Source organism: Sparus aurata, chromosome 5 (genome assembly GCF_900880675.1).
Source record: "Sparus aurata chromosome 5, fSpaAur1.1, whole genome shotgun sequence".
Classification (NCBI taxonomy): Eukaryota; Metazoa; Chordata; class Actinopteri; order Spariformes; family Sparidae; genus Sparus; species Sparus aurata.
The window spans coordinates 20,741,816-20,759,218 of record NC_044191.1 but is presented as its reverse complement, the minus strand read 5'-3'; the positions used below and the strand labels follow the sequence as shown (position 1 = coordinate 20,759,218).

Below are 17,403 nucleotides of genomic sequence, written 5' to 3'. Positions count from 1 at the left end.
CACACACACACACACACACATACAAACAAGCAAACAGACACACAAACTAATGCTTATGTTTAAATGGAAAGAAATCAGCAGAAGGAAGCAATACAGCCAGGCTCCATGAGAGGTCAGTAAGGGGTCAGCTATCAGCCGGTTGACTGCCAAGTAACTGCCGAGTTCCACACATAAAGTGTACATATTACTCTTATTTTCAAAATAACATTTCCTGTCTATGACCAATGATTGTTCCATGTTAAGCCTATGTCTATAAGCATTGAAAAATCATCTGCAATCACGATGAGACAAATGTTCACTCTGTGTGAATGTAAGCACATCTAAAAGAGAGAAGAGAAGCTCTCTAAGAAGCCACTATGGAGACAAAGCCAGTCGCAAGAGAGTTTTTTATCTGTTGGCCTCAAACGGCGCCACGACCGTGCTCCTCGTGATGTTGCCATTTGATAAACAAGAGGCTTGTGCAATGCAGAGTAGTAGTTGTGAAAGGACACTGGTGTGTGTTGGCTCTCTGGATAGTCAGAGCGCTTGATTGTAATTTCTAAGCTTTAAGAAATTGCAGCAACTGTTCCAGCTTTCATTAAGACACCTTCAGGTGCAATAATCATGTCGGGAACAATCATTAACTTAAACTGTAGAGAGAATCAAATAATCAATTTCCCTGGTTTAACTTAAGCTCGTCACAATCTACCATTACAGAACATAACAAGCCCAACTAAAAGGCAATATCCCAAATCTCCTGTACTTTCTGATAGAGGCAGCCCTCTGCTGATTGTCACACACTTGTTTTTACTGCTTCTACTGTTTTTTTAGTTCTGTTGTTATACATGTAATTCAATGATTGGCTGCAGCAAAAGAACAATTATGTTAATACAGTAAAAAAGCCAAGTGATAATCCAAAAGTTGTCAAGTTCCAAGGAGTACACTGGCCTTTCATTCACAGCAAACACTTCCATACTTGACTTGAGCTTTGGCGTACATCTCATTCTGTTTCTCTGCAGTCTTACCTTTAACATCCTCATCCTCCACAGTGGTGTTGCTGCTGTCCGATGATTCCTGGAGATCAGAGATACACAGTGAGTTTGGGTTCAGACGTGATAGCACACACATTTGTGCTGAAAACACATGAAGACACTCATCCCAGGAGTGGTACAGAGACTTGTTTTACATAATCAGGACACAAGCCAGCAGGGGATGTGTTACTCTGTCGCCATGTCAAGTTTTCGCCAAACAAAAACTGATTATAGAGAACTGAATGTATCAAGGCCGATTAATGCAGATTAAATTCATGAACAGATCCCATCCCAATATTGTCCTATGCTGTTGACGTGTTAATGTGGCATAACCAGAAAACCTTTGCATACAGAGTCAAACCATGCCAGCAAACCAGCCTAGTAGTCAAATACGTCCCTGTGTCAGCAGCCAGTCCAGATTTGACTTTTTAACCCTTGGTCTTAAACTTCTTGTCTCTTCATCTACGTCAATCAAAGCTCCCTCTCCTTTATACTCAGTGTGTGTTTGTTTGTTTGGGTGCATTTCACCATGAGGACAAGTGACGTGTTCTCTCCACAGGGTGCTTTTGTGTATTGCTGAAACTGACACAAATTCAATGGGAAGTGCTCCATACATCAATTTCAACCATGCGGAAGCTGGCAGAATGGATTCTCAAAGGCCAACTAGTTGTCATATTGAGAAGTCTGTCCTTCTACCTGTCTGTCTGCCTGGCTGTCTGCATCTTGCTCAGACTCTCGCCAGAGGAGAAGTTAGCGTTCTGATTTCCAATTAGCAGATTAAATGGGCCTAAATTCCCCTGCATGTAAAGGAGAGTTAAGAGACTCAGTGACCTCATTAGAAGCACACACGTGCATGAACATCACGAGCACAAAGCACAGAAGTGGTTTCATAGCCTTCTAAAGAGCAGCTGGTGACCTGAGGAGAGGAAGAACGAGTGAGGAGAAGAGTGTGTGTGTGAGAGTGAAGGAGAGAGTTGTGGCAAGCGTCCTCAAATATTAGAAATATCACTTAAAGTGTGATCACACCTACAGTTTGAATGTGAATCATAGAGTTCAAAGTTTCATAAGTGACATTTTAAATCGTATGCACTTTGTTTCATCCTGCTACTTTACAGGCAGGCCAGAACTTAATAAAATATTACCTACATAAATATGACAGGTTACACTTGTGCACTTAGCTGTAATTTCCCTCACTGTCGTTCCTATTATGATAATTCCTCAGCCCATATATCAAAACATCAAAGCCATTTAGTTTTGACTGTACGTTTGTCCTCTGTTCATTTTGCAGTGGATTCCAATACTGCTAACTTTACTTCTAAAAACAGTTTTGGCCTGTTTTCTGTCATCACAGACTCACAAATCTGATTAATTAATTAAAGAAATGATTCTCATGTGCACAGATGGACCAAACAAAGTGAGCAACTGTTCTAGATATCAAGTGAGCTGTTTTAAAACCAGCCTGGTGTGAAAACAAAAACTGCAAAGAAGCAGCATTCCTCCCAAACAATTACAGTGCCCTCCTGTGCAGCACCTCTGTGGACTCTCGGAGACCTGCCGTTACACACAATTCAAAGCTGTGCACTATCTCCTGAGGTCTGACCCAAAATCTAATGCAAAGGTCAATCCCTAGTGATGCAAAACCTGGATGTGGCTAAGGGAAAAGAGTTACGTTCCCCATTAGCTGCGTGCATGACAACTCAGCAAAAACAACTTCAGCAGTCACAGTGGCACACTCACATGCACGCACGTACACACGCACACACAAATTATAAACGCTTTGTCAAACCCATGAGGAAGAGATCTTACTGCACAAGTCATGCAGGTTCATGCACAACCTCTAAGCACATACAGACACATTTACACTAACTGTAGCAAGGCCATTTAAAAGGCTGAGTGACAGTTTTAGAAATATACGATAATAATCAATAATCATACAAGATATATATTACTATAAACATAATATTTCAACTATATCCGAGCTCTTTGTTGAATAAGATCTAGATTATATGATCAGGTAAATCTTTATATTCTTTACTTATGTATTGAATGAATTTTATTTAATCTGATTAACCCAGGTGAGAAAGGACATCGGGAGATTGTACTGTAAGTATTTAATGAAGCTCGATCTAGGAGAACATGGCTCAATAGTACGTGTAGTGACACAGTGTAAAGCTATGCTAGTTCTCCAGGACACTTCTCGAATACTCTGTGGAGAAGTGCTGACTTAAGCCAAGTTGTAGTTGATGGGTGAATATAGAGTTTGGTCTATCATCGAGCCAGTGCTACTTTCGTATGTCACACAGTGAAAGTTAAATGCTTGAGGGAACAGAATGTGGCCTCGGCTGCCGTCCCCCTGTGACTAATAAGCAGTGTAGGGAAGGGAAGATGTGTATCCACAAATGTATGACTATAAACGTATGAGACGTAACATATGGAAATTCCTGCTTATTATGCTGCTCAGTGCTTTAATGGAACAAAGATGCAGAACAAAGGCAATATGAGAGGGGAAGCACCTCTCTAATATAAATTGTTTGTTTATTTTTGTTAAATGAATCCTTCTAGTGAGATCGCCACTGATCCCTGATTAAATCAGATCTAGATACTGTTGTAGTTACATGTATTCCCTTCGTCACATACTATTAACGTAAGGCAAGCAATGTCTGCTATCCCTTTCACCCCATGTTATCTGCATAATGTAAAGTGATGTAAAGAGTTTAATCTCAGGCAACACACACACACACACACGGACACACACGGACACACACACACACACACGGACACACACACAAATTAGTAAACCAACACCATGGTGTGTTCACACAGATGTATAATAAAAAGAAGGATCAAAGAGCAGGAGAAGATGAGGAAGAGGAGGAGAGTGACAAAGAGGATCAAGAATAGGTCAGGACAGGGGGATGATGTATACCTTTTTCCTGTCCACTGGGTTATGGATGACGGTTGTCTGAGGTTCCTGGGAGAAGAGGAGGAGGATGAAGAGATGGAAGAACATGGAAGAAAGAGAGAAAGGAATGAGAGAGGGAGTGAAAGAAAGGGAACAGATTGTGACATAATGGCTGACAGAGGTGGGATCAGTGTTAAAAATGTACAAAGAGACAAAAAAGAGAGTGATATGAATGTTGGATGAAAAGAAAGTGCTTGTTAAGGTTGACAAAGGAGAGAGGGAAGAATCCTCCGAAGCGTAGTGAGTGGGTGGATGAGCTGAAAACTGTCATTTAGAGTCACTTCTGTTCTCTGCTCACGTGCACACACACACACACACACACACACGAACAAAGACGGTGAACAGTCTGTCATGTGCACATCAGTACAACGATATCACTCTTTCTCTCTTTCTCTCTCACACACACACACACACACACACAGTAAGTACACAAGTTGTACTCAAAACAGCAAAACAGTGACACGTTTGTAAACCTTAACCTATCGAAGGCTTTGCTCTGCCCCACATGATGCACACATGCACAGAATCAAGATTTTTTTTTTTTTTATTTCAATAAAGAGAAAGTCAGCCATACAACATAAACAAAATGTGTTCTGACATAGATTAAACACAAGCCTCCACATCATACAGGGCACTGGCACACCCAGCAAAAAGATGCCCCACGAGATGAAAACGGGTCATTCTGTTCCCTCACACTCGTCTCAACAGAAACGGCGAGCACTGGCGGCAAGACACTGGCATCATCTCATTCTCTGCTATCTAAAAAGAGATCCAATATGAAATCAGCCACTCCACAAGATTCTCCTCATTGCTCATCACCATCCGAACCTCCCTGCTGCTGGCCACCATCTCAACCATCTCTGTCCAGTGGTCTGGTCTGCAACCAGGGTTCGACTGCCAGATCTCACACTAGCACAAATGATCTGTACTAACCTGAGAAAGGCGCCTGAGTTAACTTCAACTGAACCGAACAGATAAAATGTGAGAGGCCCCTTAGAGCATGGTAAGTTTTAGAAAATAGTTGCTTTCCTTCTTGCATCATTAATGACAATTTCGCCAATAAAATTAAACCTTCATGCCTTCTTGCTAATTTTTAGCACTATTTGTGGCTCTCCTCCAACACTGGTGCTGGTCGTTTACGGCTTACAATCCCTCATTGCTGCTGTCATGCCACCCTATAAAGCAGATGCTCATTGCTGATTATGTAGAAAGGTGACAGTTATATTTTCTCCCTGTTCTACGCCACAGTCTGCCAGGAACTCTGATTTGATGTACAGTAATTCTGACCCATCTCCCCCCCCATAGTCTCCTCAGCTCTCCTCTCCCCCCTCTAGATCTGTTTGAGCCTCCAGGAAGTGACACCCCTATGATGACCAATCATCAGCTTTCTCCCTGGTGATGATGGCGGTGTTGTCAGGGAAACCATCACCCAGGGCAACGAGCACCGGTGGCAGCTTGGGCGATGTCGATAAGTGAGAACAAAGTACCTGGGGTTTTCAGAATAGAAGTTGGGGGCGAGTGGGGGCGAGTGCTGATGGTGGTGCTACATCATCAGATCTGGAAGGGTTTGACTTTTACACATCGCCCTGGACCTGATATTAACACCACTGCTCTCACTTAGAAATGAATGAAAAGAAATTATTTATTTTGTGATTATGACAATACAGTCAAACATCAAACCTATGTAATTACATTTTCCTGTTTCAAAGTGATAAAATTAAGGTCAAGTAAGTGAAGCCACTGAGTGTCTCTCCGTGGCCTTGCAGCTCTGTAAAGAAGGAGTTAACATACCAAATGGCTTAACAGTAACTTGTTCAAGTCCCTAGCAACAGCATGGACACCACAGCCCACTCTCTACTCCCTTTAAAGATCAGAATAAACTCTTCTGCTCTGTTTCACACTCTTCAGTATATGATCGTAAACTTCCCATCGTCTGATAGTAATTCTGTAGATGTGCAGTGAGACTGGGGCTTGAGCTTCCATCACATGCATGAAAACATGCAAAAAACAGACACACACAAAAGGGACAAATGCCTATCATAAAATACACTCATATGGCAGCACCTGTTGCTCCGTCTGTGTGAATGGCAGCGTGCTGGCGTCTTGCCTTCTCTGACGAAACGACTGTAAGCAGGCAGCCGGTTCTTATCACTGTGTCACACCAAAGCTTGGGGAACCACTGGGCTACCCTGATTCACTGACCAAAAGCCTTAAGAAATGTTGTTTTTTCTATCCTTTAATGCTAAGATGGATCTTTGGCTAGTCAGCGTGTCACCGTTATATTTAGCATTGCAGCAAACCAAAACTTGACCAAGTCTTCAGCTGTGTTACATGTCTGAGTTGGTGAGATCATTAGCGCGGCATCTGAGCGTGGCTACTGGCCTGGGCATATAAATGGCATGATATAATGCAGCTATTCTGGCATCAAAATGCCCAGCAGAAAATACCTGCAAATGTACCTCGCTGCTGGACACAACTACAATTACAGCATAATCAATTTCCATGTTTGCTTACAGAACAGATTTGATTTAGGATAAAGGCCACAGGCTCCTAACAGAACAGTGTATATAAGGGAGTACAAGACTTTTTAAATCCTCCTCTTTATACAAGTCTTCAAGTTTTCATCCAGTTATAAATTACGTTTCTGCATTCATATACAGATTTTCTTTTAGTGCTCTGAAAGGAGCACTAATGCAAAATGAAGTTCATCTAATTTAGTATTTGCTGTAAATGATAGAGCAGCTTGAAGTAGTTGTGAACGGCACTTTGGCAAAAAGAACAGAGCACATGCCACGAAACTGTCACCTCCTGCAGCGCTTCATCCTGAATGATTAGCTGAGCATTCACGCAACACTTGTAGATATCTTTAAAGTCATTAAAAACAGGGTGAGGTTTGGGGGTTTTGCTGGTTTTATCAAGATAATCTATCCAGAGAAGAATGGAGGGGATTTCACCAGTAGTGTTTCCTGTAAAGAAAAACTGCTGGGGAAGACTTTAATGAGTGGAAACACTTACAAGATGAGGTATAGTGTGTAAGAAAAGATATGTCAGATGTTAACTTCTGTGCTGTGCGTCTGTAGACTAATGAACATGATTATTTGTGTTTTTATCAAGTGTTTTGCAGGTTTATCCTACCCTTACCTGGTAACACAGGTGGGGGCTCACACCATTTAAATTCTTATACAGCCCTGGCATTGACTGAAGGCAAATGTAAATGTAAAATCGTCAGTATTAAGGGTACAATGTGTAAACATCTTCCCACCTGTTGAAGTTTGCGGGGATAAAATAATCTAATTGTGCAGCTCTTCCAGACTATGCAAATTTAACTGGTCTGAATGGCTCAGATTCTGACAGCGAACGAGTCATTTCTCGGGGGTTGTGATGCTCCAAAAAAATGTATCCACCGTTTTACAGACACTTTTTTCACTATGTTAATTTATGGGAAAAGGTGTTTTGGGGCCCTAGTGCATCATATGACAATGTAATTACACAGTCTGGCCACTGCAGGACTGGCTTTAAAGCCCCTGGTGGGCCTGGTAGCGACTAGCTGCTTCTAGCTGGTTAGCACAGTTAACCTTGCAGTTAGGGAACCTATTAATTTATAGCTGCTCTGTAACAAAATACAGAGGCTCCAACTAACTAAAAATGAAATGAAAATGAAAACATCTGCACAGATCGTTAAGAGAAACACACAATCAACACAAGTAACTTGGAAATCTACCCTGGAGGCCTGATGCCAAGTAAGAATATAACAGTGTGTTTTGACCATGTGCCAGAAGCCCAGGACTATGCAGGTTTTTATTCTGGCTGATTTCACTAATTTCCACACCATCAACAGAAGAGGAGGAATTACTCTTTGAAAGCAGCTGGTGTGCTATTTGGCTGGAAGGACAATCTGCAGATCTTTGGACTTTGATGCTCACGCGGTGGGGAGTCGCTTCTCTACAGAGGCATAAATAAGAGGGAAGGGGGTAAATCGCACTGACAACCCCGGCAGGCATTGGCTGTCTGTTCCTGTTTTGGCAAACTTTCACTGACAAGAGAAAATGGCATGGCAGCACAATATCAACCCGAGTGCAAGTCACATGGCATCCCCACCTGCCACAGGGAAATGTTTCCTGACACCACCTGCTGGTTTCAGACCTACCCGACTGCTGTGGCCATCGCAGCGGCTTGGCAAAGATCAACCACATTTCACAAAACAGAAAGAGACAGATTTCAGACAAAGGTAAAGGAGTGGGGGAGTAAGGTAGGGTGTAGGTGTCTTAAAGGATAGACGGACAAACACACACACAGCTAAAAGGTGGGGCTTAGGAGGTAAATACCAGAGCAGGTGAAGGGATGTTTCCTTTGGGGCTGGTGACTATGCTGTTTTTGGTGCTGTTTGTCTGGGGCTGTGCAGGAAAGGAGAGGGAAAGGGAGGAGACACAACAAGAGTGTTAACAACAGTAAGAGGTGGGTGGGTTTGTGAGTGTGTCCATGCACTGTACATAATGTGTACTTTTGTATCCAATTTTGTGTCCTTGTCCAAAAAGAAATTTGAGGAGAGGTTATGACACAAGTCATAAAAAAAACAATAGTTGGCTACTCTTCCACTAGAGATGAAGAGAAAGATGACCTGAGCCTAATGTGCTATTGATATACAGTCTGAGCTTAAGTTTACATTTAAGGTTACACTTTTTATCTTGCAATCAGTCTGAAAATATGACATTGAGGGGAGACAAAACAGGTAAAAAAAAACCTCTGGTGGTTAAGCTGTAATTAAAGGTCCCTACAAACATAAGATAAACATAAGTGACTGAGTGTGGAGTCCAGTAACAGGAGTGACAAAAAGGGTAACCTTAATAATTCATTTTGTGAGACTGATTTGTAATGCTGAGAGGCAACATGAGTGACACTGCGTGACATCATCATGTGTCACACCTGCTTAAGAGTCCACATCGCCACAATTCTACCGTTTGGCCATAATAAATCCCCTTTATAAGCAACGATGTCTGCTCCTTTGAAGACCACACATCAAAGAGCGGCCAGTGCTTTAAAGCTGAGTTCAATCGTAATGATATTTGCATTGAATCTACATTTGTAATCCAGTTTGGAGAAATATTAACTTTGAATTGCCGGGGCTCCTGGGTGTGGAAGTGAATTGCGAAGTGACTCAGTCTGAGGAGTCAGCTACAATTACAATAATCTGAATCATCAAATACAATTACACCCAAGTTAAATTCATAACTGTCATTGATAAAGGTCGGGTAGAGAACCTAGCTCTATGGCTAATCAAGCTAGCGAGTCGTTTCTACCTCAATTTAAGAAAGGAAGATTTTAAGAATGAGCACAAAACAAGTAGAGTGTGTATGTGTATGGGTTTATAGGTCATAATGTGAATTTCTGTAAGCCCCCAAGTTTAATCAGGAGGAGAGGAGAGGAGAGGAGAGGAGATGAGATGAGATGAGATGAGAGGAGAGGAGAGGAGAGGAGAGGAGAGGAGAGGAGAGGAGAGGAGAGGAGAGGAGAGGAGAGGAGAGATTATACGTCAGCACATACAAGTGCAAACACACAACACAATGCAAACACACACAAACAGCCATGAAAATAAAAGCTGTTATAAGCAGACAACAAGCTGACATATAGGCATTTCACATTCACACCCGTGCCCAAACAAACACCCACATCTCATGCACGCACACATTAAACCCATCTGAAGCTGTCGTCAGCCATCACTCAGCTGCCTCTGTGGAGCAACAGGAAATTTATTCCTCATCAAAGTAACGATTAAAGGGTGTGATGTCTTAGTCGAAGCTTGTTTGCAGTATCAACTCAGGGTCTGAGCGTGTGCGTCATGAAAGTCTGTGGTGAGAAAACCCCTTATATTCCTGGGTGGCAGATAAAAAAAACTGGCGAGATGACAGCAGTCCAGGCCAAAGCTTCGCCTGTGGTGGAGACAGCTGTTGACATCCAAAGTCACACATCTAAAACGTTTGTCGTCTTAAAAGGAAAACCATGGTGACGCAATTAAACACATCAGCGGAAAGGAATCGAAAAGAGATGACACATCTTCACACAATCAATACCTTTTAATGATCTTAACAGGAACAAGGACGGAGAAAAAAAAATCACCAGAGGGTCCCCAGCTGGGCAAAGAAAGTTGTGCACAGGGAGAAGAAAGGGGGAAGAGGTGCAGGATGGATGATGGGTGTGTGGAAACAACGGACATACTAGGTCAGTGGGGAAAGAAGGTGCCTCAAGAAAGGATAGATTGCTATAATTCCTTTTCAATTCACTTAATAAAGATAAAGTGTCAGTACTTACAGGTGGTCTCAAGTGCAAGTATGTCCCCCACATACCCACACTTTTATTTGCATTTCTTTTTGTTTCAAGTATGTGCAACATCTTGTAATACCAACGAGTTTTAAATCAAAAGTACAAGCACAAGAACCACCTCTATTTCTAAAATTGTGCCCCTGACAGATCTAGAGCAGCATCCCTGGAGTAACTCTGATGGAACTGAAACATCCTGCTTCTATTATGTTTTCAGAATAATGTCAGGGTTAGTCTAATGGCATTGCACAGTGCAAGGGCCAAAGCTGTGACTTCTGTCTGGCATTGAAGTTTCCTGGGTGTGTAACTGTTCAAGTATTATTATTATTTTTTTTTTTTACAGAAATAACTGTAACTGTAAATTACTGTATGTTCTATGTTTGTGAGGCGTTAAGATACTAAAAACTCTAATTTTATGCAACCTTGTGTTGAACAATATCAAATCAGTTTGTGTCCTTGTTTGACCTTGTTTACTGCTACATGTTGACTTTCGCAGTTTCTGTAATTCCTAACAAGGTGCTGCTGCTGTTGCCAACATGTTAAATGACTTACTTCTTGTGCACCAGGGCTTTATTCCCACAAAAAAACCTGCATGAGACCTGACTTCAGTTTGAACAAAAAATGCTTCATGTGTTACAGATTGATACTTCAGAGAAGTAAAAGGAATGAGAGGATGGATAAAACAATCACAGGTGTCAACGAGTGAAGAGGGAGGGAGCAAAAAAAGGCATGACTGGGCAAATGCAAGAAAAGCATGCTCACCATATACTGGACAGTAGAGCTGGACTTGCGTTTCTGTCCTCAGGCAATTGATGGATGGATGGTTTTATTGACGAATGGACGGATGGATGGATGGATGGTAGAAGAAGGAGGGGGAAAAAAATTATGTGACCGATGAGAAAACGTGAATGTACTGGTACAAAGTACAAGAGAGATCTTGTCAAACGTGTACATTTTAATGACATCGCAGCTTTGAAATCCTTAAAAAGACAGCAGGATCAGACTTTTCCAGACAGCTTGGACAAAGCAGAAGAATGAGTGTTTCCCCTCAGAGAAATAAAGATTTCCAGGTGTTATTGCGAAAGTGGGGAGGCGAGAAAGAGTGGTGGCTTCAGTGGAAGTCTTCAGGGAGGGAGACAGGGCATAAGAGGGGAAGCAGATCACAAAAAAGTTTTGCAGGCAGCCAATCTGCAGCCCACTGTTCTTCTGTCAATCACTTAAAAGTATTTGGGGCGACAAGGAGCAAGACGGAAACATAATAGAAAAGGAAAGACAAGGGAATGTAAAATGTATTCTGTCAGAGCACAAAAGCATGCTCCCAGAACTCATTTTAAATTTAAAATCAAGACCAACTCATTACTTGTAAAGTTGCTGCCTGCAGCATTTGCACATCAATATCAATTATTAGCACGTTAATTTGAGGACACAGGTGCACGCACTTTGTATGAACTAAATCACTGGAAGCCTTATTCGTCTTGTATTTTACCTAGTTATCACATTGATGCATCAAAATGCTACGTTTAATAACTTTAAGAAACAAAAAGAATGGATACAGTGTGTTATCAACATAACAACACTGTGCAAAATGCTGAATGGAGTGGCATTTATGGAAAGAAGCTGGCAGCACGGGAGGCTGACAGTGGTGTGAAGTTTGTGCCAGAGAGAGAGAGGGAGAGACTGCCTGCTGGAGCGGGGCAGGTGTTACAGCTGAAAAACGCCAGGTGCCATTACGCATTGATAAAGCAGCGGGAGAAGAAGAGGAGGGAGAGACCGAGCAGAGGGGGTCAGAGTTGCCAAAGAGAACAAAAAGGACAGGTGGTGGGAAGAGACAGAGGAGAAACCAGAGAAGCATCAGGGAAGGAGGAGAGCAGTGAGGGCAGTGAACGAAGAAGACGCCTTTAGAAAATGGTTTGGGGCGAGTGTGTGGGGAGCCTGTTGCTAGGCAATGAGTGCGCCGCAGTGGAAGTAAGTGTCTATTTCTGTCGTCTGAGTTTCCAGGGTCCAGACTGGCAGCTATTCCTGGAACCGGAGTCACATTCCCTGCTGAACCGACTAAGCAGGGAGAAAAGGGGAGGGGGGGGGGGGGGGGGGGCCATGTGCACGCACGCACTGCTGCACATGCACATAAGCAAACCACGCATGCGGACACCCACACTTATGCACGCTCGATGTGCAGGCATGCTCACACCCTCATTTGCACTTTCATTCTCTTTTCAATCCGACTAACAAACCTGATGTTTTCACACACACACTCACATTTACGTTAACACATGCACACTCCCGCATGTCCACGTGCGTGAGCGCAAAGCTCTACCAAACAATGCCGAAAAAAGCAAACGCATTAGTTTGCATGAACGTCATGTTCCGAGCTTTGTCACGCACTATCATGCATGGTCACACAGACACATTCATGAAAGTCTTGTGTGGGATGTGTTACTGCAGTGTGTGCATGTGCGAGCGTGGGATGGTGAGAGAGCTTCATTAAAGGATGAACAGGAATGAGGGGTTAAAGACCAGATGGGGTGAGCAGGGAAAGGAAGCACTGGAAGAGGAGGAAGAGACAGAAAAGAAGTGATGAATGATGAAAAAAACAAACAGGAAGGGCTGACAGATGGTTAAATTTAATAATGGAGATGAAGAAGGTGGCAATGAGCTGAATAATGCCAATTCAAAATAAATGGATGTGCTGCGTGAGGCTTGCGCTCTGGCAGGCGCCACATAGGCGTACGCATGCACATAGACACAGAAGCACACACAAATAAACACACATGTAAAGACACATGTTCACAGATATGTATCCAGAGTAGAGCTGTGGCTTTTCACACAGAATGGTCTGCAAATACAGCCTTAATACAGACACACAACATCAGAAAACATACCCACATCTCCACTTGTCACCATACATCACAAAAAAATAACACCATGGTAATCCAGCGAAATTAGGACACACAAGACACAAAATAAACAAGTAACAAACACATTCAGCTTCAAAGAAAAGAGTCAAAGTAGACACAAGTGAGATTAGCCAGAAAAACAGTAAAGAAGAGGCAGAGGTTCCATGAGAAAGAGGAGGTCTAGAGGAGTGAAAGAAAAGTGGGAACAAGACATTTGATGACCCCTTACCTTGACATCTGCCTTTTTGTTGAGCAAGGTCTTAGCTGCTGCAATGACAAGCACAGGGAAGATAACCAGTCAGAGGTGAAGATGGGCAGAAACAGAAGTAAAGCAGAAATGACTTTTTTCGGTGATTCACAATATCTGCTACATCGTTAACCTAAACTGATGATTTGAAATTGAATTGAATTGGTGAAAAATTCTTTATTTACCTCTGAAAAGTCAGTGGCTCAGCTGAGACAACCTGAAAAGTTGAGGGTGCCTCAGCACATGGCTGATAAAGCCTTAGACTTGAACTGGTTTTTCAACTGCAGCGCTGTGAGTCTCCCAGCAAGGTAATACTGCCACCTCCAGAATGCACCAGTACTGTATGAGTAATTGATCAATCCATTGCTCATATAGTATAACCCACCCAAAAAGTAGCTTCTAGTAAAATTACTTTCATTAATGTTTTTTCCTTCCAGTGATGCTGTGCAGCCAAGACACCTTCTTTAAATAACTCCCTGGCAGCGATCAATACAAAAGCGTGTGCATGTCATGCTCATTATGCAATCACACGGTCTGACAACTAAATAGGTGCATTTGAGTAATGTCAGGGCTGATATGGATCTAGACAACCTAGGTCCGACAGTGCTTGATAATAAAGGTCGAACGTGGATTCCTTTCAAGCCCAAACCCATCATCACATTCATTATGCTTGTCTGTCTTGGGACTAGTCTAATTGCTTTAGGGTCAGAACTCAATGTCTTGTCTTCCAGCCATGCAAAGACATTGTTGTCTGTGAGATACAAATCTACTTTAATTCACTGGTTCACATCGATTTTTGTGCCAAGTCCCCCTTGTGGCCGCGAGGGAGCTGAAACAAAGATGGCTTCCTCGCACGGCAGCCATCTAGACCCAACAATAAGCCCTGCCTTGAAGAACTCTGTGGAGGCCTTAAGAAGGATTAGTCTTCAGTCTGCTCTCTAATGAAGGGTAATAAGGGAGGAAGGTAAAATAGGAAGAATGATACCGTAGACACAGTCGTCTGATAAACTTAATACCCATAATCCCAACAGTGGAAACTGTGTGCCGACAACAAAAAACAGTCCCGCAGGGCATTCACCATGACTGCACTGCTGCAGCATGGACAGCAAGGTGGTCCGATTGCGTTCAATAAATTCACAGTTGCCCAGAGGGGCCCCAAAGTAAGAGCCAGATTTTCTGGGATGTCATAATGGTGGAGGTTGTGGGTACGTCTGTGAGGATGTAGACAGAGGATTATTGTTCAGAAGACACTGGATGTTGATGAGACTGAATCAGTGTGTTTTTTTAAAAAATTCACAGGGAGACTTGTTGGTGCTGTACGGCTTAAACTGTGGACACACACATTTAGGAAAAGACCTTGGGCACCCAGGAAGTCATTAGCTTCACATTCCGCATTTGGGTGATTATTTGTTTGGCTAAAAATATCTTTCCCTTTTTTGTTTCTGCAGTTGAATGTTTAAGCTGTAGAGTTTGACACTAGAAAGATGTTTTCACAGTCACTGAGTAAAGTATAAATTATCATTTTCCCCAAGCTCATTGAAAATCTGATTTTAAGAGATGGGCCTGCAGTCTTGATTTGTGACATCGCACATAGTCTGGTGGCCGATCCTCTTCTAATATTCAGCAAGCACAAACGTGATGGAAAGACGTCGCTTTAAGGATGTGAATGTGGTAATTAGACTTTTTTCTGTAAACGCCATGTCAGACACACATTAGAGTAGTTTTTGTATGCCTGAATATAATGGATGTAGGACCTTTAAAAACTTGGCTGTGTCTCTTCTGTTGTAAATCAGAAATGGCCAAACCTTCCCCTCGGAGTGCCGAAACTAAAGCTTATTATTAACTTGTCCGATTTTACACATCCAAGTGTGCTTACAGGTCCTAAGGAGTACTTGTGAGTGGAGCGTTACTGAGCGGGGAGCAGGAGAATTTTGGATAGAGTGTAAAGCAGCTTTTAAAAAAAGCTGAAGTGTCGCCTTATCTCCAGCTCCATTACGCTCCAATTTAATTCCGGTACTGCTCACTCCCAGAATGCATCTAAGTTTAACTTTAAATAAATAATTTCTGCCTGGAAAATGTGGCTTGGCCTGCTCAGTTATTTTCTGATACCAGGGTACAATTTCAGCTAAAATAAAAATACAATGCAGATTTCTTTATTTGTTTGGAGCGAACGATGAGCAATTTGAGTGAAGCAGGCTGAAACCTGAGTGAAGTGGCCTGGAGCGGGGGGAACAAACAGCTCTGTGAGTGAGGAGCAGAAATTCTCGCCGCTCCACTCCGCTCAAATGCTCAGCTGCTACAAATATGGAAAGTAGTATTAAACATTTTGTGGCTCCAGAGGAAGTTTCATGTAATCTGCTAAATTGTTTTGGAAAGTGGTCCACTGGTCTGACAAGGTCCTGAAGGATTTTTTGATTCAATTATTAAACTGGAAATGTTTAATTGAATGCAAAATTAAAGCACTGTCAGAGACATAGAAACCATAGACAAAGAATACACTTGCATTATTATGTTGTGAAATGCTGGTGCTTATCGCCTGCCAGTCCAAGTCCCAGGCTCCTTCTCTCTGTCTTACTCCCCTGGACGTAATTCTTACTTGGACTTATTCAAAGGGGCTGAGTGCAAATTCAGGTCTAATCAGATGCAATCACATCAGCAGCCAGTCGCGTTACATAAAACACTATTTCTGTTGGTCTGGAATTTTCTTTCTTTCTCTCTCCCCCATTCCCCACTCCCTCTCCCCATCTCTCCCTATCTGAACATGAGACATAGCTCCTCTCTTATATTCTCACTTTCCTTTCCAAACAAGCCTCCAAGCCAGCTACACTGAATGTTCAGTAGGAGCCTCAACTCAATGAGAATTTTCCATTAGACAGGGATTTCTTTGGGTGAACAGAAGACTAGTTGAGGCACAAAAAACATTTATTTTCCCAGTGATAGTTTCGCCTGTTTGAAGTGAAGTTTGCATATTCAGCAGTAAAGAAGCACTACATGATCAGGAGGGATGTGAGAGTGGTGTGATTGTGCATGGGTTTATTGTTATGCTGTTCCTCCTCCTCCCAAAGGCTGGTTATTACTGAGGAGAAGAAATGGGGTCAGAATAGTGTCAGGTTCATTCTCGCCTATTCTCTGATGGCTTGGCAACAGAGGAGAGGACATGAAAGGAGAGCAGAGTGGAAGAGGAAGGAGAAGAGGAATGATAACACGCGATACGGGTATTTCATTCTGTTCTTTTCAAACACCATGATTCACTCAAAGTTGTGTACTGGATCTTCTTAAAGAAAAACCAAACTGCTGACTTAAACTCCAGAGACGATGAGGATGCCTCTGTGGAAACCTGAAAAATCAAAGGTGTCCTAATTCAAACCGAAGGTGGAAAAGCAAGGGGTGCTCCTTACCTTGCCACAAATTACACATGAAGCAAGAAAAGAGAGGAGGAAGAGATTAAAACAAAAGCACTACTTAAATTCCTGCTTAAACACGCAAGATGCACCACTGCAAGAGCAAAACAAGGATGGGCATGGATTCACTTGAAGATTAACAGGAGGAGCCACAACAAAACAAAACTAAAAAACGCTATCTTGAAATGCATTGAGCTACTGTAGGAACCCATTTAGGTGCAAAAGTTCCTCATGAACTTCTTCTAGCCATAGTGCCTTGAAGGACAGGACACATTAAAAGATACATTTGCTCTACTCCTGCATGAGGACGGGGTGACCTCTAGAACATTGTGATTGTATTTGTGTGCATGAATATGCAAGATAGAGCGAGGCCTCCAGTACGCCAGCGAGGCAGAGTGAGGCTGATAGGGGGTGACAGCCCACTATAAATATTTGATTGTAGCCTAGTGGAGGCTGAGGGACACGGAGAGGACTGTGGAGTCCCAGTGGTCCACAGAAACAAGGACACTGCCACTACTTCTGTCTCCTTAGCTCAGTGTTAGACTGCCATGTTAGGCTTTTTGTCATTTATGCT

The 17,403-nt window shown here is 42.6% G+C and overlaps 1 protein-coding gene across 36 annotated transcripts in view; it reads right to left on the bottom strand.

Annotated features, from left to right (window-relative positions):
• Nucleotides 1-17,403, bottom strand: part of camk2b1 (calcium/calmodulin-dependent protein kinase (CaM kinase) II beta 1) — a 73,104-nt gene that overhangs the window by 12,600 nt on the left and 43,101 nt on the right. For 7 of the 36 annotated variants that reach the window (XM_030417080.1, XM_030417090.1, XM_030417079.1 and 4 more), the window contains 5 exons: nucleotides 13,411-13,448; nucleotides 11,050-11,082; nucleotides 8,298-8,366; nucleotides 3,937-3,981; nucleotides 1,005-1,053 (listed from right to left, as the gene is read on the bottom strand). In XM_030417080.1, coding sequence (XP_030272940.1) covers nucleotides 1,005-1,053; nucleotides 3,937-3,981; nucleotides 8,298-8,366; nucleotides 11,050-11,082; nucleotides 13,411-13,448 — 234 coding nt within the window. The remainder of the gene's footprint in view (nucleotides 1-1,004; nucleotides 1,054-3,936; nucleotides 3,982-8,297; nucleotides 8,367-11,049; nucleotides 11,083-13,410; nucleotides 13,449-17,403) is intronic. The other 29 variants (XM_030417096.1, XM_030417082.1, XM_030417104.1 and 26 more) reach the window with 10 other exon arrangements.